At 38.2% G+C, this 24290-nt stretch overlaps 2 protein-coding genes across 13 annotated transcripts in view; both read right to left on the bottom strand.

Annotated features, from left to right (window-relative positions):
* ABCA4 (ATP binding cassette subfamily A member 4) overlaps window positions 1–4895 on the bottom strand; it is an 80819-nt gene extending 75924 nt beyond the window's left edge. For all 5 annotated transcript variants that reach the window (XM_065071079.1, XM_065071083.1, XM_065071082.1 and 2 more), the window contains exon 1: window positions 2815–4895. The gene's annotated coding sequence lies outside the window, so the exon portion shown is untranslated. The remainder of the gene's footprint in view (window positions 1–2814) is intronic.
* A 222-nt stretch (window positions 4896–5117) lies between these two features.
* Window positions 5118–24290, bottom strand: part of ARHGAP29 (Rho GTPase activating protein 29) — a 52683-nt gene continuing 33510 nt past the window's right edge. For 4 of the 8 annotated variants that reach the window (XM_065071085.1, XM_021296960.2, XM_065071087.1 and 1 more), the window contains 19 exons: window positions 20425–20485; window positions 19803–19940; window positions 19455–19519; window positions 18868–18978; window positions 18657–18737; window positions 18220–18408; window positions 17842–17979; window positions 16359–16549; window positions 14371–14537; window positions 13701–13829; window positions 13377–13475; window positions 11689–11852; window positions 11254–11442; window positions 10956–11093; window positions 9465–9697; window positions 8370–8673; window positions 8096–8204; window positions 7539–7658; window positions 5118–6991 (listed from right to left, as the gene is read on the bottom strand). In XM_065071085.1, the coding sequence (XP_064927157.1) occupies window positions 6099–6991; window positions 7539–7658; window positions 8096–8204; window positions 8370–8673; window positions 9465–9697; window positions 10956–11093; window positions 11254–11442; window positions 11689–11852; window positions 13377–13475; window positions 13701–13829; window positions 14371–14537; window positions 16359–16549; window positions 17842–17979; window positions 18220–18408; window positions 18657–18737; window positions 18868–18978; window positions 19455–19519; window positions 19803–19940; window positions 20425–20485 (3519 nt within the window). In that variant the 3' untranslated portion in view covers window positions 5118–6098. The remainder of the gene's footprint in view (window positions 6992–7538; window positions 7659–8095; window positions 8205–8369; window positions 8674–9464; window positions 9698–10955; window positions 11094–11253; window positions 11443–11688; window positions 11853–13376; window positions 13476–13700; window positions 13830–14370; window positions 14538–16358; window positions 16550–17841; window positions 17980–18219; window positions 18409–18656; window positions 18738–18867; window positions 18979–19454; window positions 19520–19802; window positions 19941–20424; window positions 20486–24290) is intronic. The other 4 variants (XM_065071088.1, XM_065071093.1, XM_065071089.1 and 1 more) reach the window with 3 other exon arrangements.

Genomic DNA, 24290 nt, shown 5'->3' with positions numbered 1-24290 from the left:
AAAAAAAGCAAGTTTATTAACATATTTATTAACTCCCTCCTAAAATCAGAAAAAGCCCCCCACACTTATGAACTGTTCTTTAAGTTTTTCATAATGACCCAATGCAAATTATGACTGTTATTAATTCGAGTGGCATGTGCTTGCTGCCTGAAGACAACATGCTCAAGGGATGTGACTTATATCCATGGCATATGAAAAAATGTGTTTAGTTAATTTTCCTTTCGCAGGAACTGATTTCCTTTCCAGGGGGCTGATTTTAAAGGCCAACAAAAATAACTTGGTTATATCACCAACATACTATTGAAGTGTGGAAAGACTCTTACAAAGCCTCAACACAGGAAAATAAAAATAGCACTTAGTTTTTACTTTTTCTTTTTTCTCTCTTTTTTTCTTCCTCTAGCAGCTCATACTATAACACAGAAAACTATTTGCTGCATACATTCAGAAAGAAAACTCACATATATTGTTGACAGAAGACAAGAAACTGAAATAAGTAATTGGTTACATCAGCCTCCAACGAAACTTCATTTCACTGAATTTAACAATTGACAGGCTGACACCAGACCGCACTGCAGCTCCGACAGCAGAGCGGTGCAGTGGCACACTGCTGCCTTCCCAGCGCCAGCTCAGCACCTTCACGCCTCAAAGGATTACATGGCAACCTCCTCTTTTACAAGTGGCTTTGATCTAACTTCTGTTGGATATATGTTCACATCACAGCTGAGACTCCCCTTGCTGCAATCTTGACCGAGAAACAAAGGGTTTTATAAAGCCGCAGAGGAAAGTCCACTCTCATTAATGGCAGCGCAAAGCAGAAAAGCTTGTGTGGCTGCTGCTGCTCGGCTGTGGATTGTGTTTAAGCACTACAAATATGTCCAAGGCAATCAGATAATTTAATACAGCGAACATTTTAACCATGAAATTCTAAGTCAAGTTATTTTAAGAAAATTGATCCTTTTTTTTGCTGCCTGCATGTACACAGAGGCAGCTCTAACAGATTAAACTAATCTCTCCTAATTAGATTTCTACATCACAATTGGATGATGGTAGGCTATATTTGTTTTCTATGTTCAACTACATCAGCTGTGCCTGTGACCCATTTTTGCTTTGTAAAGAGTGGGATCTTTGAAAGTAAACACAGAAAGCTTATGTGGGGCCTATCAGTTCACACAGGAGGAGAAAATACAGTTCAGCTTACGGAGCGCACTGCACAACTTCTCTGGTAGCTCTACCCGCAGCTGTCACTTTCAGTTGGGGATTTCCTAATCATCTGTAGCTAATTGCCAGCAGCAGCAAAAAATAAGGCGTTCCATTTATGTATCAAAACATACTGAAAGCAGGGAGTGGAAACAGATTTGGTGACAGTTCTTTCATTCTGCCTATAAAAGATACCTGATAACACAAAAGTTCCCTGTGATGTATTCATGAACACCTACGTGCAATGCATATGGTCATGTGGTGTGCTGTTAGCCCCTCACCTACAGATGCCATAGTTTAACTGGTATTTTAAATACCAGTGTTTTATTAGTTTTCTTATTCCCAGGCTTATTGTCTACAAAGTCAAATCTGGTTAAATGCTGTTTGTGCAGCAAATTATATAAAAAACCCACAGCTTATCTTGCAAAGAACAATCTGCAAAGAAATGAGTACACAGAAACTGGTGGAAGCTGTATTATTCACAAGGTTGCTCATTTAATGATTCATAGGAAGTGCTGACAAGAAATGAGACGGAATAAGAAAAGGCCCAGTGAAACTTGTATCTGAAAGGTGAATTTCTAAGAATCTAAGACAATCAGACTCCTCCACATGTCAAATGCAGGAAAATGTGGCATCACAAACAGATCCTGTCCATGTGCAAACACAGCAGTGGGCTAATCACCCCCATCTGTGGTTAAACAAGCACAGAGCACACCAAGCACAAACTTCTTACATAATCCAGTTTACTTCACGTAGACACTCTTCTATCATCCAGAACATAAGGGCTGAGGAGTGAGGATTTTCCTAGCATGCACTTTCATCACACATTTTACATTTTGAAAGATTTTGGATGGCTTTCTCTTCTACCTGTGAGTGAAAACACATCTCAAGGATCCCACACATCTCTGAATTAGAAACAGAATGCCCCTCTCTCTACAAAGATAAATAGGCATGCAGACAGAACATTTCATTCAGAAAGGTTTGTCTCCAAACCATACTCCTGTGAAACTTACTTCCATAATGACATGTTTATATAAAATAGCATTGTTTGTAAACATGAGACATCCCCTGCCCCCAAACTTTGTTAGCAGAAAATTGAAATGGTTTGTCCTGTTTCCCCAACATATTAAGTATATGTGTACATTGCCCAGTGGGACAGCTCAGTAAGAGCAGGTTTGTAGTGTGAAACAGTGAGTGCTGAGGAGCCAGCACCCACACACCATGCGGCTGGGGGTTACACTGCAGATGAGCTCCAGTCTTTCACATGCACTGAATGTACATTAGCAGTCGCAGCACATTGGGTACGCTGCTGAAGCATACGTTCCAGTTTAGTCTTATCCAAAAAATACTCAGGTTTGTGTGTTCTGAGACCACTCTGTACTGTGAACCACAGGGGTATGTAGAGAAGTCACTTAGAAAGAACAAATTTGTTCTGAATTAAGTTACCAATGGTAGCATATGCTCACTACCTGCCTTCACAGAGCATTTCTTGTCAGCTTTCAGATGAACTCAGGCCTCTGCTACGCTACAGAAAGTAAAGAATTAACAGGTTTGCAAGCAAAACGAGTTCTTCAACAGAAGCAATAAAAACCTGGAAAACTTACCACAATAGCTTACCTCACATGCGAGCACTGCTGCGTTATGGAAAGATTTCTGAAGGAATGTTCAGCGTGGCTGCAAAGAAACACACATCTTAGGTGCAGTTTGTGCTTGCAGAACACCACTGCTCAGTTGTAAGGAGATTGTTTTAATCCCCTGCTTGATACAGAACAGCTCAATCTGCTGGTTTAAGGACTTCTGAATAAAAATCCTCCCAAATATCCAGTACGACCAGCATAAGCACAGTAAAGTCTCTCCTGGGAGGCTGATATTTTGGAAGGTATTTCTTCAGATCTGAACAAACCCTGTATTTGAAAAGATGGCCTCAGAAGGGTACTTCTGATAACATTACAGGCCCTGCTAAACAAACAGCTGTCATGACTAATTAGGTCAGGGATTTGTGGAAGTCTCAACTCTGCCAAAGCTTTAAGCGGGATGAGGCAGTGCAGTATGACTCCAGAAAACGCAATTACCAAGCAAATCTGTCACAGAAAGGTTTCCTCCTCAGAGGGCAGGCCGCAGGGTGCTGGTGCTCTGCGCACCCAGAGCCCTGTCCCCTGGGGGAGAAGCCATTTCAAATGCATGACCTCGGGAAATCTGCATCAGAACCGAAAAACAATAGAGACCATTAGTAACGTTTCCAGTCGAAAAGAAAACCTAAATCTTTTCCAACAGGCTGAAGGCCCTGCTGTGGTGGCCAGTCACGTCCTGCCAGCTCCTCAGGTTCCGATCTGTGCTGGCTGGAGGCAGCTGAGGCCGGGGGGGCTGCTGAGGGGCTTCCTCACAGGGCGGGAAGGCCTCAGTGCACCAGCCCCAACAAACACAGTCTTGACTTCGAAGTGCAAAAACTTACAACAATTTACAAATTAAAAAGTCACACACACTGGCCCTTAAGGCCTGCCACCCAGTTTTGCCCCTCGCAGGCTGCCGTGTCCCTTACTCAGGCAGGAAGGTTCTGGAAGCCCCTCCTGTGGTGTCCTCACCGGTGGCAGTGGGGTCACAACTCTTACATAAGCTTCAAAGGTTGTAATTTCAAGAGAAGTGCACTCGCTCCTTTCACTTGCGTAAAAAGAGTCAAAGGCATTATCAAACAGAGACACACACAAACTTTTGGAAGTGATGATTTTTTTCATAAAATACTGTAGTTTTGTAAGACACTTACTCATCCACAGACACACGGAAGGGCCCAGTGTGCTCCCACTCCCAGCTCAGCTATGGGAAACACCAAAGACCTGAAGCACATTTAAAATGGCAGAAACCTTTCACACTAGCAAAATGTGGAAGCAGATGATACATAAAAAGCAATATGGTAACAGGCAGTAGAAACCAGTATTATGACTTGGTTAAGAAATGTTCCTCTATTCTCACAGATCACACTATCATAATTCTCCATCTCAGCAGCCTGCCCTGGTGAATACTGGAAACCCTCCATCCAACTATATAAATAGTTTTTATTACAAATTTTTAAGTCATGAGCATATTCAATGCTAGACATATGCTAAAACACTTAAAAATGTAGTTAGACAATAGATTTAATGGTAGTTCACAAATTAATTTGCTGTTTTGTAGCCATAACATATACTCAGCATCATCTTTTCACAGCTCTGCCATGATGCTCTGCTACAATGCCTGTAAATGGTTCTTTAACACCATTTCCGCTCATTAACCAGTTGTGTGGGGTTCCCCTCCCATTCTCCAAGTGTAAGAACAAATTCCTATCTAAGTCAAGAAGCCTTTATCCCTCCTCTTATTATGCCACTCACAAAATCCATCTTGGCAGACAGCAGTATCTGGTATTTTCATCTTTTCTGTACTATGAGGCAGCTCCCCAAAGAAATGGCTTCAAGCATGGCCAGAACCATCCAGGGTAGCACGGCCTTCTCCAAGCACACAAACCATGCTTCCTTGGAAACGTGACAGGGAATCAGAAATTCAGTGTTGCAAGTTTAATACTTTTTGGTCTGGAAATTAAAATTGGATTATATCCACTGAATGTAATGTGGCATTTTGGGAAGAAGGGCAAAGGAAATGAAGTAGTCCATTATGTTTTGTGTTGTAAAACCAGAAAAGTGATTCTTCGCATTTCCTGTCCTGAGAGTCCTCTTGGTTCTTCTATCAGTAGAAAGTACCATGCTAAAATAACTGTAATCTATAGTATGTGAGAAAGGGTCAAGCTAATTGTAATCTCGTTAAGAAAAGTGTGTCACACCTCATACACAGAATACAGACGCAGCAGAGTACTAAACTATCGCAGAGGCCAAATGTCTGTATTTTAATAAGTTAGAAGAAATCCAAATATAGAAACCATAGAGTCACTGAAATGTTAACAAGTTAATATATTTTAAAGCAAATATAACAGTGTACACATAAAAACCATTTAATACAAAGTGAAAACCATTAGATGCACCTACTAATGCAGATTTTTTGGTTATTTTCAGCTCTTCCACTGAAACTTAGAAACTATGCTCTTCATTTCAGTTACACCAAGTCAAGTGGCGAAACTGATCTACAGCAAGCAAATCAGTGCCTCTTCATTCAACTGGGAAAGACAGCACCACTGCAACTGGCAGTCTCTCCAGAAGGGCATCCAAACAAAACAGGCTGTGCATATTTGCCCCACTCGCTAATCCATACAAGAAACCACATGTGGATGATTGCCGCTTTGAAACAGTAAAGCTCAGTAAGTGCATCCTTGCTGTATAAAAAAAAAAAAATAATTAAAGTGACAACATAGAAAACTTGCAACATGTAACCATGTCTGCCTAAAATATACACATATGATACATAATTATGGGCCATGCTGGCCAGTACATAATTCTGTTCAGGAGCAAAGCTTTAATTGCACTGATTAGAAAACTGAACAAATGCTTTTACAGAGCAAAGCACAAGCTTTGGTTTATGCTTAGACAGTGAACATTAAACTTCCAATTTTTATTATAACATCTACTACGAAAAATGGCTCCTTTTGCTGCTACATGCAAGAGTTGTTTCTCTATGAATAACCACTCCATTCCACACAATGTAATGAAGCTCAGTGTCTTATTCAGTGAACCCATTAGCTGTATCTAGACTGGGAATGCATTAAATCTTAATGAAAAGCTACTGAATTACAAAAAGTTTGACTTATTTCCTTCACAATTCCCCAGCCCTCCCCCCCATTTTTAAAATGCTGCATTTATAAAAATAACTCCAATATGGCACAAAAGTGGGATTCTCAAGGGAAGGCAAAGGGTAAAGGGGCAGAGAGAAACCTCCACTGGCAACGTCAACAAATTGCCTACAGTCCAAGAGCAATTTGCACCCTACACGAAATGAGCTTCCCTGTGTTCCAGTTCCTGTATCCTTTTTGGTCTCAGTCTCTGGTAAGTAGGCTTCAGATCTGTGGGGTGAATATCCTCTGAGCTAGTTTTCTGTTCATTTGTATTTTGTTCAGGATCACCTGACAGAAGTGCGGAGCTCCTAGCCAGTTTCACAGTATCATCCTGGTGAAGCACAGAGCTAGCACTGGTTGGTGCACAAACTTTAGGAGAAGAACCCTCTCCATTTTGTTTTGATTTGTTAGAGGGCGGTTTATAAAATGTCCCTGGGGGTGGCTGCAATGTTCTTGGTGCCCGGAAGACAGCAAGAGGATTGGCATCAGGACCATTCCCTTCTGTTGCTGACCTGACAGAAACAGAATATGGCTTACTAGGAAAAATGGCATTAGCTGAATCGTTAGCGATGCTGCCTGATGAAGGTAAGGCACCTGCAGTTCCACTCTCAAGTGCTCGGTTCTCCTGCGGCACATTAGTCATGATCATGGCTGTCCTTGCTGTGATATCATACTGCTTATATTGCTTGTCCCAAGTTTTTCGCAGCATCTGGGTGTCATAACAAGGAAGTTTGCAGCAGGTATTAACAGCAGGCAGTGCCTTTACCTCTGACACTTCTTCAATAGTAGGGCTTCTGCCAAGCTTCTCCGGACTTACTCCTCCCGCATTTCGCGAATTTCTTTCATTCAAAACACATGGAGGAAGTATTCGGTCTACAGGTAGGCTCACAGGGCGGGTAGCTGGTTTTGTCCTTGGAACCCGCAATGGAACTTTGGTAATCTGACGGTTAGGTTTTGCAGGCAATAGGTTAGTTTTATGGCTGTCTTCACCTAGAGAAATAAATGAATCATTGTCTCTCTCTGAAGTTGGACTTGCAGCATCACCTAAAAACACACAAATAGAAATGACTGGATCTTTCCACCAAATATAAAGAGAAATCAGCAAGACTTTTGCCAACAGAATATGGGCTTTATTAATGAACCCTTAACAGATGGTATTTTAACGAGATAATAGTTTTAAGTATACTTTGCATACATACTAGGAGTATCCTACTCCAAGCAAATGCTAGCATTTCAAGAGCAGTAAAATGCATACTGTACAGATGTAACCAAGGAAGACATTAAGAAGAAAACATGCAAATGACACTGCAGTTTTTTTTTGGTTGTGTTGTTTTTTTTTGTTGGCTAGTGCTTTCCCTTCCTTTAATATTTTCAGTTTTAGTATGTTTCATAAGGTTACTCTGTTATTGTACAGGACATGACTGAACTGGTAACACCAGCTGAAAAATCAATATAATTAAAAGGGATCATGTATAGTTACTACTAACTAAAGAAGATGAAATCATACCTGCATTAAAATAAACCACTGTAGTAACACAGGCAGACAAACAGAAAAGAAGTTTACAGAAGATTTATAGTTAGGTTAGCAAACCTGTCTCTTTTGGAGCAGAGGTATTAATATCCAAAGGGCTGGTAGCCGATGATTCTGTCAGAGAATTACTCTTTCCAGAGCCTTCTGGTTTAGTTCCAGTGAGTGGCAATGATACACATTCTGGCAGAAAACAATGGTCAAAACATGTTAATTGCTGAATATCGGTTTGCAGCATCATAGTGGATTTCAGAAATCCAGTCAGACCATAATTGTATCTTTTTTTTTTTAAAGGGAGAAACACTGTTGTATACTCTTGCCAAATACTTTATGCTCTAATTCCATCAACACAGGTTTCTTAAAAGCCTTTAGAAATACTGAGTTCTCTGTTCCTGTTATAAACAATGTATCAAGCAGTGATAAGCAGGTTTTATCACTTCTGTCTAAATTGAAGAGCTGCATGCACCATATCTTATCATATATCTAATTCTACATTTATACAGTCCTAAAATTATGTGAGGCTGACATGCCCACCGGTGAAAAAGAGTTTGATACCCCTGATACAATGCATCCATGACTGCTTATTCACCCACCCCAAGACTTCATAAAAATGGACTAACCAGTTACAGATGTCTCTACTTGTTCTTTTGTATTCTTGCTGTTGTTGGATTCCAAAAACAATGCAGCTCCATCTGCAGCTCTGCTTTCACTTGGAGCTATCAGAATACCCTGTTCACAAAAGTCAGAGCAAAAGTAAATGAGAACTCAAGAAGAAAGGCACTCCTTAACAAAAAACCCACAGAGATTTAACAGAAACATGCTCTGGAACACTGCAGCATTTGACACAGATGGCAGCCCAGGGAACACTGCCCCAGCACAAGAAAAGTCACTCACCTCCTTTACAGCAAATGACTTCCTTGGCTGCTGTGAGTCCCTCTCTTCTGCTGATAAAGCAACTCTGACTGTAAAGACGGTTTCTTCAGACTGAGATGTGTTCAGAAGTGGTTTCAATGACACATCAAATATCTTTTCATAAAACGTTATGAGCAGCTCCACTACTCGGGCCTGATAAGGGTAATCCACAAGTGATGACAAAGACACTGTAGCATCTGTTTGACGTGGCCTGATCAGAGTTGGGCCAAATATTATGCCAAGGTTGCTGGCTGACATTTTGTTTTCATTAGACTGTTCTGTAACCCTGCACAAATACAAATCAAAACCAAAAACAAACCAACCCCCAAAGTTAGAGAGTTTTAGCACTTAAGATTTTTAATATCTAAAATATTTCTGATCTTCTATCTAAAGAGGCTAAATGACAAAAAAAAAATGAAGGCAGGTTTGGTAGGCAGGCACAATCTTCAGTGCACACTGCATTGAAGAGCAGCTTGGACAAAGCCCTTTCCACACAGGCTGTTTTAATATCCTATTTGGTTAATGTAATTTGTGGCTATTTGCAATTTCCCGAAATTGGGAAAAAGACCATCTCTCTCATTCTAAGTGGCCCGATATTACTCATTTTTAGTGGTATTCATCAGCTTGGTACATCCCCATCACACATCATCATACAGTCCAGCACTTGGAGAACATGGAAGTAAAATGTAACTGGAGAATGGTTATTAACAAACATGATACAAGTTTCAATTTTCTGTTTATAGCCACCAAATCACTACTCTGTCTGGGTCATATCCTGATTTAAATCACACGTAGGTCTCTGCAGCTGCCACTAATTACTACTTGCTGACCCCAATGCTAGCAGAGGATCAAGAATAACGGAGCTCAGCTCTTTCCCTCCTTTCTTTCAATTTCCTATTCTTCTCTCACCTAAGAATTCATTACACATTGAAAAGAAACGGCAACAGAACAATGTCTTCTAAGGTGTAAGTGACTTCCTCCTCTACAGTCATCAAAAGGGTACAAGAGTTTCCTAGTACGCAGCAATGTATCTGTTTATTTTTCAATATCACTTTGCGTTTAAAAACCTTTTCTCACCTGTGAAGGTGTCCAATAAGGTACTGAAGAGTGTTATAGTTTGGTACAGGCAGCTGTTTCAGAAGATCTTTAATTTTAATGATGATTCTATTCAGTTCAATACAGATTGACTGTCTTTTCTTTGATTTTGGACTAGCTTGTTTAGCATCCAACTCCTCATTAACATTCTGGCTTTCTTTTGCAAGTCCAATGAACTCATTGTAAAGCCGAAACAAAATCAAGGGCTCTGGAAGCTGAAGAAATAAGAACGTTTCAAAAATACAATCAAGCCTGAATTTTAACTTGTTTCCTTCCTGTTTTTCTTTAACTTCATCTGGTCTAGCATATTTTCTTAGATGATGACATTATCTAATCCTTTTTAATTAACTCAAACCACAGTTTGCCATATCCAAATTGTGGTAACAAAACCACTCCCCTCCTATGCCTTTCTCCAGAAACCTCTTGCCAGCCCTTTCCTGCGACAGCTTCAAGACTGAGCATTTACCAACACAGGTACAGATTTCAAGAAAGCAATTGCAATGAGGGTGTTATACTGCAAATGCATAAATAACATGATAATAGAGCAGCTATTTATTTTTTCCAGACTTTGACAGTATATTACATATTGTATCAAGTTTGGTCCATAGTCCATTTTTTTTTAAATTGGATTTTAGGCCACATAACTATTATTATATAACATAATTATGAGCCCTATTCAAAATACAACACATTGCCTCAAACTGGTACCCCAGTATGATGTATATAATATGCTTCTTAGTTGAATAAGTTGTCAAAGTACATCTTTGTAACTTTTTCAAAAGCATTTAAAGGTGATGATCAGGGGATCAGAACGCCCATCTCTGACGGCCAGTGTGAGGCAGAACACAGGACCATACAGCTAAGGATTGTTCCTTTCAGGGGTAACAAGTGCTCTGACTCAGTGATTCGATTCGGCAACATATCGGCCTCACTTCTTTCAGATACATACTGAAACCTTTTTGGAAAACTCAATCATGAAGCCTTAAAGCTCCATTTTGAAACCAAAAGATGGATAATATCTCCATAATGAACATATCGTGACCGTTATGAGTGTTTAATGAAATTTTTGCTAGTTTATATTTACAGCAACATATTAGAATCTATCTGCTTGCTGAGTCAAGAATATGAGAATGTTTCAAACTTCATATAAGCCAGGCAAATTCAGTAACGGGAAAGGTTTTAGAAATTAAGCATTGCAAGTGGATAAACAAAAGCTTGTTCTGTGTATGGTACTAATATTTAAAGAGACATTATACCCACATGGAATACAGATTGTAATACCAGCAGTCAGTAAGCTAATGCTTTCCCTGCCCTGTCACAAGCTCCACGTGAAAATAAAGAAGCCTGTTGCAAATATACAAGGCACTCATTTAATCTTCAGCTGCGGGACTGCTGAAAGGATCTTTTTTCCTCTTGTATTGAAGAAATATACTACACTACTCTGGTTTTCCATCTGACCACTCAAGTACATACCTGGCGGAGATACAACTTGAGAACATTGCTGATATCATGAGCATAGAGTTCTGAGAGCTCGACCAAATCCTTTCCATTTTCAAAAGCTTGACAAAGCTTTTCAACTCTTGATTTGGCTCCATTCACACGATAGATGCCCTGAAATTAAAAGACCAGCACAACACTATTTTAATTTGAAAGGCAAGTGTAAAACACAGATGGCATCAACAGTACAGCATTGACATCTTAAAAAGGCTTATTTTAAATATATTTTTTAAAGACTGTTGATACTTAAGTTTTGTAACAAACTTGAGCATACCTTGACATTCAGTGCTCTGCTTTCAATTTCTGACGTACACTTTTTGATGATGAAAGGAATGCCATCGGGAACATTTTTAGCAGCTTGGGCAAATTCCACCCCAAACAAGTGAAGCCTTCCATGAAGTTTTTTGTGCCCACATTGAATAGCCAAAGTCTCTAAACATTTTTTATGGCACGCAAGTGAGCACTACAGGGGAGGGAAAAAAGTACATGGTTTGATACAATCTGACACCATAAAAAAACCTCTGCTGTTTGTCACCCGATATGTGAGGAAAATGAAAGATTTATTAGTCTGTTGTGCTTTTGCTTTGAGTTCATGATGATTTTATGAGCCACAAAGTCTGTACTATTTATACCAAAAAACAACACAAGTTTCCAAAACTCTGGATTTACCTAAATCCCAAGCAGCAATTTAAACTACTTTTCAACTTACCTCCTCACATTCAGCTCCCTGAAACACCACTAAGCTGTCACATTCTCGGCATTTAGATAGAGCTCTCAGCTTCCGCAGTTTGTGTGTTTGTGCTGCTTTGGACATATTAGCATCTCTGAAAGGTCCTGGAGAATTTGCAGTTTCAGATGTCAGATCATTTAAACCTGGAGAGAATTTCTCTGTTAGAGTCATTCCAATATGTACTATTAGGATAGGGTGTTCATTCTGTGTTTTTAGCACTGTGCTGCACAACACAGAATTCTGTAAGTAAATTGCATCTATCAAAGTAATAAAAAACATTTAGTCTAAAGGAAGTAAGACAGTGTTACGGCTTACATAAACAGGCACTTTAACTATCAAATAATCTTACTTAAAAGTGGAATCAAACAATCAAGTTTTGCATTTTTAAGTATTTCAGTTTTCTCCTGTATTACTGGCATGTGAAAATATAAGGACATTTAATTCCAAATGCCCTGCGTTTCAGGCAACTGTTCATAAAAGTTTCACTCTGTGTATTTAAAAAAATCCTGTCCTAGAGGATGAAAGATGACATTATGGTTTGGCCTGTAGTGTTTCTGAAATACTTAAAGCAGCATACTTCGCAGCAGGGCAGAATTCACATCCACAAACAGCAGAACCCATATAAAAAAAAAAGAATCACCAATTCTTAGTCTCCTGTGATAACGCCAGAATATTTTCTAGAGGATTCTAAAACAAAATAGCAACTGTTGCTTTTTGGGACCAGTTCTTTTTTTCAAGCAATTTACCTACAATGCTATCAACAACTCTGTGAACCAAAATCCTTTGTTGTACAGAAAAAAACCACTTTAAAATTAAAGCATACAGTTAATTGCCCAGACAGCTTCTTAAAAACTCAAGTATTGATTAAACAATAGCACTCCAAGTGAAAGTTCACATTAACAGGTTGCCGTGCTTTAAATCTGGATGTTAGTTTTGTTAACCACAGGCTCATTCCTAGAAGGCAAAGTATATATTTAAGAAATAAGGACTAACTGAAGAATTTCCTGAAGGCTTTACTCAGCAAGTGCCACAGGTATTTCAGAACTAGTTTGTAAGTACCGCAGACATCCCATAGAACTACTTTTGATAATCCAGTTATTCAGGTTTCAGTATGTGTGGCAATATTGTCTTTATACAATCAAAATTCATTTGAAAATTAGACATGATCTGGTCAAATCTGGCACAGACTTTACCAAACTTGCTTAGCTAAGTTGAAAAGGGTAAAATCTCAGTTATTACATTTGGATTCACCTTTTCCCAATTTGCCAGTTACCAGTTCTCCATATCTCTGCATTTAACTTCAAAGTTTAGAAGTAATCTTAAATCCCTCAGCGCCATGCATCTAATTTTAAATGCAAATGTATGGAGGGAATGGTTAGTGGATCATTTATGTTTACCTCAGGAGGGTGAAGACACTAGACATGTTCAAAGGCTGCCCATATAGTTAATCTAAAAGTATGAAGACAATTCTGCATCACTTCACTAAAATGACCTGAACATTATTCTTCAGCTGTCAACCTCAAGCGGATACAGAATGTATTGAAAAACAACACTGTTGGTAACCACAGCCTTGTTAATGTATTTTTCTTAGGCACGTGAAAAAGAAAAGCCACGCTCTACAACAAAAGGCATATTTCTGAGGACTTCAGGTATGGAAACAACATTACCACAGTCTGAAGGAGATGGTGGCTCTCTTTCATCAAGATCATCTGCAGATGACATAGTACCGGTGGAAGGTGTTCGGGGAAGTCGTCTTTTAAAATCTCCTAGAGAATGAAAAACGTTCTCAGGAAGCTGTATCAGTTCCACCCAACAGCTCTTTCTTGCTAAACTAATAACAACGTTTTCATTAATGTAAAACAGTCCAAAGAAAAAACATCAAGTTACAGGGTGTTTAAAAAAGGATGGACCCAATTTCAATGATACAGTGATTTCAAATTGGATCCACCTTTTTGAGACACCCTGTAGTGTAGCGGGGAGCAGAGCTGTACCTGGGCTAGCAGATGGAGAATCCATGGATCGTGACTCGCTGCTTCCCCCTGCACTTTCAGAATCACTGCACATTCCTCCACTCTGGTTGCCAACTGACCAAGACCTGAATGGTGGTGGCCCTCGCATTGCTTTTGAAAAGAAAATCCGAAATTCCAAATGTCAAGGACAACATCACATTATTTTCTTTTTATTTAAAGACTAACTATGCTTATATTCAAGATAGGAAACTATTGGAAAAGTTACGTGAACATGCAATACAGTGAAAAAACCCTACAGAATATGTTCCTGTAAAAGCTTTAGGATGTAGGAAAATAATTTCAGAAACCAGACATGCGTGCTTTTGCAAAAGACCTGTAATCAATGTATTTACAAAAACAGTGGATTTTAAATTGCTAAAGTTAATTGAAATAGTTGAGTACACTGAGCTTGACAGTAACTGCTGTTTGAATTACGTCTCATGTTTCTTGTCCAAGAATCTAGGTATACATACAGGCAGTATTCCATTTGTCCATATGCTCAAGTACGTAACTGTTTTTATAGGCTTTGAACTTAAAAATAAATTTTTTTAACCCCTTCAGTGCTACACTTCTGAGAGTGAGGCATCAAGCACCTGTTTTTTTCTGGTATTTTTGTTCAAAGACAACTTTAGATAAAGTACAGAAGAACTACCTTGGATATCTGTGGTGCTGGAAGATCTCTTCTCTCCAATTTTTTGCAAACGATGGTAAATGGGGCTTCCCACATCATCTAATGTCTGAGCAAGAAAATCTCCTGAACACTGAGATAAGTTACCATGTGACGTATGGACACTGTCGGTCGATTGCTTATTAAAAACCCTTCAGAAAGAAGAAAGTAATTTGAAGAGTGAATAAGATAGAATTAAATGAAAAGCAATCTACTTTAATTCCTGGGCACTAAAAATGCTTCATTTAATTGCTGTTCGTGCATGACAGGGTGAAGGACACACGTATTTGACCTGTAATTATTAAAGCTCAAATTAAAAAAGAAAAAAAGGGTGGCAATTTATTTTAAATTAAATATGTGCCATTTTCCAATGTTCTCCCCATGTACAACAGCTTTTCCACATCTCTGCAAGGTATTGACTGTTAGTTTGCAGACTTTGAAAAAACAGTAAATCTGTTCATCTGAAGACCAGAATAATTCAGAGGCTGTGGCATCCTACTTCTCTGTTTGCCTCCAAAAAGATTCTCTGCCCAGACATCAGGACCATTCATCTATAAACATAAAGATTTTAAAATACTGTGCTTATTTAAAAGCACAGAAAATATGTTGAAGCTGCCAAAGAGCTTATAGTCAGTCTATTGTGAAAAGCTGCTCTCCAGATAAGGCCAGAAAAGAGCTAACAGTAATTAATGTAAAATGCGGCAGCAGCCTGTTGACAAAATGGCTTGCTGGCCAAGTTAGCAGTCAGGAAGTTGTTCCCTAATCAGTTCTACCCTACCCAGCTGAAGGAAATAAAGACTTAAAACATTAAAATTTACATTTGTGCAACCCACTGTCCCTTAAACAAATGCAGATTTAAACTATAAAAACAATCATTCTAAGTTAGTGAAGAATCACAAGGCCATGTCAAATGAAAAAAAAAAAAAAAAAGGTGGGGAGAAGCGATGAGAAAAAACACGCTCCTATAAATCTTAAGTAGTAAATAGCTGGGAGAGCACACAAAGAGCTTGAAATTTCATGCTCATCAGTTTCTTGGGGATCTGCATAGTTAAATCCCCCTAAGTCAAAGTTTATGAGTGTAGCCTAAATCAGTCTTAAAAGGCAGGAAATTTACAGACAAGAACTAAGAATCTCAGCTTTAACTTTGAATTTCCTGGCTTTTGTTGGTAGAAGTCTGACTCAAGAGTTAGGCTTTTTGTATTTAGTTTCCTTTTGAAAGACTATGACGACACTTTCCTGTAGAACTGTGAAACACGCAGACTGGAATGGAAGTTTTGGTGCTTTAGTGCCAAGATGGCTATTTTACAACAAGTTAAAGGTGGAAAAGCATTTGGCATACTGACAAAAGGAGTCGTCTTTTTCTCTTGTAGTCCTTCCACATTAGCGGTATATTTAATAGATTAACAGTAAAAACTACCATGTCACGCAGGTAGGAAAAAAAATAATTGCGTTATAACTTAGAGACATGTGGACTCTAAACTTTTATTTAGTCACATAGCATAAGACTGAAATTGAGCAACACTTCCCATCAAAAAAGTTGCCCAATGTAAACAAAATGGAAGAAGGTATCGTAGCAACAAGGCCTGCAGAAGATAAAAAGTACCTCCTCAGACTTCCTAAACTGGTTATCGAATACTACTGCCACCCACACTAGGGAGTTCAAAATTTACATTTTTCACATTTACCAGTATCTACATTAAAACAGTAACAAGTCAATTCTTGCACACCACTTGTCAATGTTTTAGCATGCCTTACTACACCAAATGACATTCTGCTTCAGAATTTAAAGTCAGGTTTTAAATTCAACATTATGTATTTTCTACCACAAGAGGAGTCAAAGACATAAAGAATGGTACAGCATGGTAAGACACCAGGATTCTTTTTATTCCTCTAAAAACGTTGGTCTACTGTTAAACACGTGCCTAGCATTTAATTCTAAACCAAGCAAATGCCACCTGTAGTTCAGGACTTACCCATCAACCTGGGAATTCTGGGTTTCAAAAGAACCTGATTCAATAGTAACACCTTCCTTTGGCAAACTTCTCACAAACTCTGAATACTGCTGACCAGGGTCATAGAGCTTGGCACTCTCACAGAGGGACTGGCAGTTCACGGGGAGAGATACAACCTGAGCGTGCTGCAGCTGGAACAGGTTAACTGTTGCCTGATAGGAGAATAAAAAAATAAATAAATCAGTATTCGTAGGTCATTTACTAGATATTTCACTTGTATTTTACTCAAACCAAATTAATATCCCAACAGAAAATTATTTAAGAAATAAGACTAGAAAAATTCTAGAAAGTAGTAACATTTGGAGGGATGGACTTTCTACACGATTCCTTCAAGTCTACTGCAAAAACTTCATCTGTTGCATAGACACTAGTATTCCTCCTCTCCCTGGGTTATTAAATCCTCCAGTGTGCAAAGGCAATTCCAATGGCTTCCCACGCTGGGTTGATCAAAATAAACAGCAAGGTTTGTTGCTATCAAAAAAGCAATTTTCATGCTCTCAAGGGAATGTTAGTCACCACTAGAACAATGAAGTAGTTGGAGTTCCAAACCCAGATGAGGTCCATATCACCTTGAGGTAAGAAACAGACAAAATTCCTTGCTCCAACAGAACAGATTAACTGAACACTTTACTTGTTAAATTACATAAAACTTCTAAAATATTTTATCATAAGGCAGAGACCAGGGAAGGGGACACTGCATGGCTGCTTCTTTGGCTTTGAGCTTGCAAATTAGTTTGCAATTTAGATAAACTTGAACCGACGAGTTTGTTTCAAGTTTCTACTGGTCTTACAGGTTGTTTTTTGGGTTGCCTGGGAAGGGGTGTGTGTTGGTTTTGTTGTTGTTTTGGGTTTTTTTTGTTTAACCTTCCCTTCCTGCCCCAGCATTAATTGCCTCTGTCTCATCTGAAAGAGGTACACACCTATAGAGATAATGCACTCTTAAAAGCTTTTTAAAAATCTGTATATGTAGACATACTGTTTTGACAACCCTTTGCTTATTTCCATGTATTAAATTAATAGTCTCCATGCTGCAGAGTGTTAATGTCCATTCTCCACTTGAGCCAAACATCTTTGCTTATGCACTAATGATAAGAATAATAGGAATGGGAGCTGTACTCTTAAGCACCAGAGTAACACTACTGCCATCAATATTCTTAGAGAGATTTTAAAAGAATTCTGTAGTCAGGGCTCTTGCAAGGCAACACCTCATTAAAAAAACCCCAAATGATTCAAGACATGTATAACACCCTCCTTTATTTTTAAACTCCTAACAGGAAAAGAACACCACAAACCCATTAAAAGTTTTCCTTCTTTTTCTATTGGCTCGACCTCTGTCCTTTGAAAATTTTCTGGTTTAAGGAGTTAACACTATAGATGGGGCTCTTTCTTAGACCTAGCAACATTTATATCTCTCTGCCAAATGTATTTTAAAAAGTATGCTTACAGCTTTAAGAGTGAGATCACACTGGTGAATAAGCTCCCGAAGCTGTGTTAACACATCACTTTTAAAGCTTTCCAAATAATTTCTTTTTTCTTCGACCTCTGCCATACTTGCTTTATAGTGTTCATTGGCCTCTTCAGCCTGGAGAAAACACAAGTATAAAGGGTTGATGGACTACAGGCCTCAATACCAGAAGCAAGGAAAAACAAAATAAAAATCGCACGACACATGTAATTGGAAATTCCCACTTAGGATTTTTATCCAAAAGACCATAGCATGATTAAAATTAAGAACTATGAACAGAATACTTGCTCCCATTGGGAAAACATGATTAAAACCAGTGTAGGCTTAACTTTAAAAGCAAGGAACAAAACCTCTTACTTTTTGTAGGGCTTCCTCTTCTAGTCTCCGTTTTTTTTCCAGTTGCTTGCTGAAATCTTTCACGAAGCTTCCACTTGAGCTAAGATGTTCCTCCTCAGCACGAGCGGTGCAGGATTTTGCCTTTTCATACTCATCCTGACGCTGTGTATATAGCAACTTCGCTTTTCTTAGAGCAGCTTCCAGCTCTTGCTGCAGAATACAACAAAAGAAAAAAGCAAAAGAATCATTTAAGTTTCCAGTTATTTCTGATGTTTAAAGAGAACTGTTATGCATAGGTGTGTATGCTGCAGTTCAAAGCACATAGTCATAGAAGAATAACGTCTTACAAACATGTCATGCAATTGGCAGCTACATACTACATAAAAGCCTAGTTTTAAAGTTCTGTCCTTTTGAAGAATTTTAGACTGAACGCTGTTAGATATGAAAGAAATACCAACCATTTTTTTCTGTTCTCGCTGCCAAAGCTCCTTGATATCTTTCCTTTGTCTATCCAACTCATTTTTCCTTCCAAGAAGAGGCTAGATAGGAGACATTAATAGAGTACATTACAGGTTTATAGGCTGCGAGTTCGTTCTTTTGAATAACCTGTGCTGTTACAAAACTTTTTAAAAGCCTAAAGAATATCTTGGTCTTTCTCTTTAAGCTTACCTGCACAAATTTGTTAGACAGGAGAGCCGCAGCTGTTTGTTGCCAAAGTTGATTGTTCTCAATATCATTTTGGAAAGCATTAATGAATATTGACTGGAATGGCATATAATCCTAAAATTACACACAAGAAAACATTAATGTTCTATGTAAGCTAAATGCCTGTATAATTGAACTAGATTGTCAATTAAATTTAGTAAGGTATTTACATGTGTGTGAAAGTCAGAGTTTGGTATGAGTGTAGAAAACGACTGATTTCTCAGCTATGTTTCTTTTTACTAGGAAAACACTCTAAAAGACAAGTCTACAAGTCCAAATCACAAAATGTACAAGAAGAGACAGAAAAAAGTGTATTTTGAGAACTATAAGGCTATTCTGCATTTTCAACAAAAATAAATTTCTATATCCAAATTTACGTATGAGATGGGAAGACATATAATACAACAAACCTTTTAACTAGAGATTAACAGTATGAATCAATTCTGTAACAACTTAAAAATGCATTTCTCAACATTCCCAAAGTTTCACTTTTGGACAAGGCATCCAATACATATTTAAGACTTTAAAAAACACCCTTAAGATGTACTCACCTGGTGTCCAACAACACTTTTAGCAGTTTCAGCCATTTTTGCTAAGTTTTTAGCACACTCCACTTCTGTTAAAAACAAACAAACCAACCAGTTACTCTTTACACTAATAACTGCATCACATGCTAAATGCTTTTTACATTCTTCCTCTAACAGATATGCCACAGAGGGGACCACCTTCACTTTGTTACAGGCCTCTAATTACAGGAAATGCGTGATAGTTTTGTTCACTTCAGTGGAACAGCCACTAATTTAAACATCACGTTATTGACAGTCTGCAGCACAGAGGCCTGACAACAGATTTTATTTCATCATGACAAAGCTGATTAAATGCCAGAAAGAGCCACTCACCCAAGCTAAGCTTTTTTTCTACCCACGCGACTACATCCTTGGTATATTTTGACCATGCTTTGGCATAGGACAGAGCTGATTCAATTCCGTTGTCGTTTCTTAGGAGCATGTTATCAACCTCCTCTGCTCGAAGATGTCCTGAAAATAAAGCATCAGGCACAAAGAAGTGAATTTTAGACATGACCACACACTGAGAGCAAAGCCAGCATTAGCCAACTGTGAATGCTTAAGCAGCTCTGATCTTGAGTTGGTCTTTAATGCTAGTTGACTCTGAACGGGACTGACAGAGGTTTTAGAACAAATTAAAGGATCATAGTATTTATTCTATCTGCAGTAGTCATATGGTCAGCATAACTTTCTTAAAAAAAGTCACCCAACAAAACACCAATCATATGATGACATACAGGCCTTGCCCTGCTTCAGGCCTTGGTTCTTTTCTCCCCTGAAAAGTAGCCCAGGTTGGTTATTCACAAAAGCATAAAATCTCTGCAGTGCCATATTTTTTTTTAAAGTGAAGCTTTAATGGCAGCACAGGTGTAAAAAAAGCAAATATTTATAACATTTTACCAGATGAAAACATAGATACAGAAGAGTGTTTATTAATACTAAATTAATGACCTACCTTGAATATCATCCCTTTCGTGCCGTGAACCCCCAGACTCCACAGAAAGATTCTCAAAAGACTGGTTGGTGTACAAGAAATAAAATATTAAGTTAGAAAAGAAAAGCTCTTACTAGGACTGACAGGCTAACTAAATAAATGGCATCATCTGCCCCTTTTTTTTTTTTGGCAGATAAAGCAACAAACTGTGCTGTACCTCCCTCTCATCGAAGGCATGATACCTTCTAAGCTCCCATAGCTGTGAACTGAGACATACTAAATGGCAAAGGATCATTATATACCTTTAAACCAACAATCTTGAAAGGCTGTGGTGAAAGAGTTAATTGTTTAACAAACTGGGTTGATATTTAAGTGATCTCCAGTTTTTATTAGAACCCTACCTATCTTTTAAAAACCTGATGTCATATACATCACAGACACCATTCTACAAGCCATCAGAATCCTGTGTTTCTTCCTCAAGGGAATAAAGTTATGATTTCTCCTAAATTACTTGCAGGTGTGCACTGTAGGCACAACAGCTGACTAGTAACACATGCTAATGAAGCCTTGATGATCAGTACAATCTGACAGAATGTAATCCAATAATAAAAGGAATTTAGCACAAGATTTCATCCCTACCTTTGTCCTCCTGTTGCATTTTTCTACCCCTTTAATTGTACAAGTTGAACTATTTGTAGGACTGTGCTGTAAATCAGGCCCCTGAACCAATTTAAGTGAATAAAAAGACTACCTAATAATCACCCCTCTTTTTAAAAAACAACAAATAAAGCCCCACACAGCCCTCCATCATTTTAAAGGAATAAACTATTCTTGAAAACAGAAGCAGAGGGCAGGCAGAGGACAAAGGCCAAGAAATATCTGCAAAGTGGCCTTAAGCTTTACAAGAACAGCTTCTTTTCATTTTAGATTTTGATGCTGTTTTATTTTCAGACTTTAAAATAGAGCATAGTAATGATGTCAGTAGATTGTTGGTATTTTTTGTTTGATTGGTTTGTTTTTTAAATACAAATGAAAACTGATCATAAATCACACAAAAATCCCTCAACAATCATTGTTTACAGTAAAAATAGCTTTTCCATATAGCAGAACATGCAAGGTATTAATCAGCAGTTACATTGAACAAAATCAAACTACAGTTTAAAGAAGAGCCCCATTCCAAAAAGAGTTGAAGACTACTATAATTGCTGTACAATACAAGAGAGTTTCAGGAAAATGGAAGGGCTTTCCAGAACAGGTGGGAAATCCAGCCAAAGTTGTCCACCAAACAGAAAAAAAAAACCCAAACCAACAACAAAACCCACAACACAAAATGAAAACCAACCCAACAACCAAAACTAAAACCCACATACCACCTGAATTTAGAGCTGCATCAATATTTGGTTGCACAGAAAGTCCGAGCATTCCTAGATTTACTCCTGATTTGGGTGTAAAGTATTACTGTCTTCAAGTAGATTTTCAAGTGTTAGATTTTAAAGTGTTACCAAAGCATGTCATTGTTAGGGAAGAACAAATAAGAAGAGGAAAAAAAACCCATGCTTTATATTAGCTCAGGAGGCACTTACAAATTTCTGTCCTAAAAATTGTATCCCATTCTGGAAGATCTAAATCATCTCACTCCTGAGAACCATTCACTCTTTTCCAGTAATTCAGCCAAAAATCTAGTTAGGGCAGCTAATCAATGCTCATTCATCCATCCACATTCACCCCACTGCAAATATGTAATATCATGTTTTAAAAGACAATTACTTTATGTCCTCCAGCTTATTATCAGAACTTGACCCATACAGCTTGCCCTCTCAAGTCTCCAATGATCCAGCCCAGTGCACCTAGCAAAGAACCCAAACCCCCAAACCATACAAAACTTGACTTACAGATAGATTTCACTTCTCAACTTGAACCAGTCTCTTCTGCATTTTTTTCCCCATTACCCAAGAACTCTCACCCTGACAGATGCCAATTTCTGCACACATTTTGAAAATGTCATCCTTCTCCTTTATTTTGCTCTCAGATCTACATAGCATCTAATAGCATTCAAGTAGCTTGTTGAGTAACGAAAGGTCAGACATGCCAGCCTCAGCTCTTCCAATGTATTCTAAAGCTCTTCTGCTTTTAATTAAGAAATATCTTGGCTTCCACCTTGAACTTCTGGTTGTACTACATGGGCTCAAATAAGAACAATTACATTTGCTAAAAGGGGCTATACACATTATTTAACTTAAGCTTCCAAGTGGAATGCCTGAACTGAGGAATGTAGCCTCCCCTGCAGTTAAGAGAAGCAAGATCAGCCCACCCTTCCTCCCACTGCAGAGCAATGCTCAACTGCTTAGTTAGGGAGGTCCCTAACTTAACGGGCAAGTAAAATCTCTCTCCTTAATTAACCCTCGAAGTGCTTACATGTTAAATTCTACTAAAATGTTATGCTCTAATATTTTTAAGATAAAGCTAACAGCTATGTTCAACCACTGAATGTACACATCTACAGGAATGAAAAGTTAATACAGCTAGTTAGATATTTGGCACTTAACTCCTAGTTGGCCTCCAAATTAGTCTCTGAATTGCAAATCAAAGTGAAATGCTTTAGCTGTTAAATGTGAATTTATTTACCTGAATGAAAATGCACTTAAATTTAAGACAGATTTTCAATAAATTGAACCATATTATTCTACCTGGTCCAAAAGTTATAATTGTTCCCTTCTACATTATGTAAAGCAAAAGCAAATGACACTATAAAAAAGGGCTTTTAAATATAAGCTAGTGACATCTGGAATAAAATTCCTTCTTCATTTCACTACATTGTAATTTCCCTCAGTCTTCCACTACCCTCATGTTCAGAAGAGTGAAGTTTTAGCCAAGCATTCACTTCCCAATACAACATATAGGACCATCCTGTTCCGCAGGAACACATTTTCGAATTGCAAAACCATTACAAGATTAAAATGTTGCCAAATTCAGCACCTTCCTTCCACTGGTGAACCAATTAGCTGCAATAATACTTGTTCAAATAATCTCATTTAATTTAACTGAGACGCTGCCTTCTATGCTGTTTTATTTCATACTTTCTACCAGCAATCTAATCCTCTGATTCTAAGTCTGCTGGAACCTGTTTTCCAAGTAACCACCTTCCCGTCCATGTTGTTCACAAATACGAGTTTTGTAGCAGCTACAGAAGCAGAACTTCCGTAAGTCTCAGATAGATGCATTTTATCAAACACAGTGACAATTCAAAAAGACAACTTCTCAGCTGTAGCTGCACAGCACTGCTAGACCAAGCCTGTATGAGGGAATGCTAAGCCTTAAGTAGTTTCAATAAAGCCTTTAAAAACCCACCACAATCTGAAATTTAACCTTGCTATGACTTAGCTTGTCATACACACCAATTATCAACTGTATTTTCTATACATGTAACTTTTAATTTGACTTGATTTGCTTGAAAGTCTGCTTCTAGATATACGAAACTTCAGAACAGTATTTGACACTGAGCATTTTTTACCTCACTTACAAAGTGTTAAAAGTGGAGTTTAAAATGCTACTGTTTTTCTTTGACTACCTATACTTTGACAGTGCTAGTTCAGTTCTCTTAATGAATTGTCGTTGAAACAGCTACAGCACAAACTGAGCTCTGGAAGAAGAAAAGGTTATTTCGTAATTAATATTACTCTTTAAAAACCAAAAGGAGGTCATGAAAATTTAAGCTTTTAGGCCCAATAGGTCTATTCTAACTACTCCAGCATGCAAATCTTACTTTTAAGTATTTTCACTTAACCAATTTAAAAACCTCAAATACAATTACAGCAGGTTATTATTTACATATTTGAGTACTAGTCCCATTGAGTCATCACTGGCATTTGGAACAGCAAATACATTCC

This window comes from Columba livia, chromosome 8 (assembly GCF_036013475.1).
Source record: "Columba livia isolate bColLiv1 breed racing homer chromosome 8, bColLiv1.pat.W.v2, whole genome shotgun sequence".
In the NCBI taxonomy this organism is placed as follows: Eukaryota; Metazoa; Chordata; class Aves; order Columbiformes; family Columbidae; genus Columba; species Columba livia.
The sequence above is the reverse complement of the archived record's forward strand: the minus strand, read 5'-3'. Positions and strand labels throughout refer to the sequence as shown.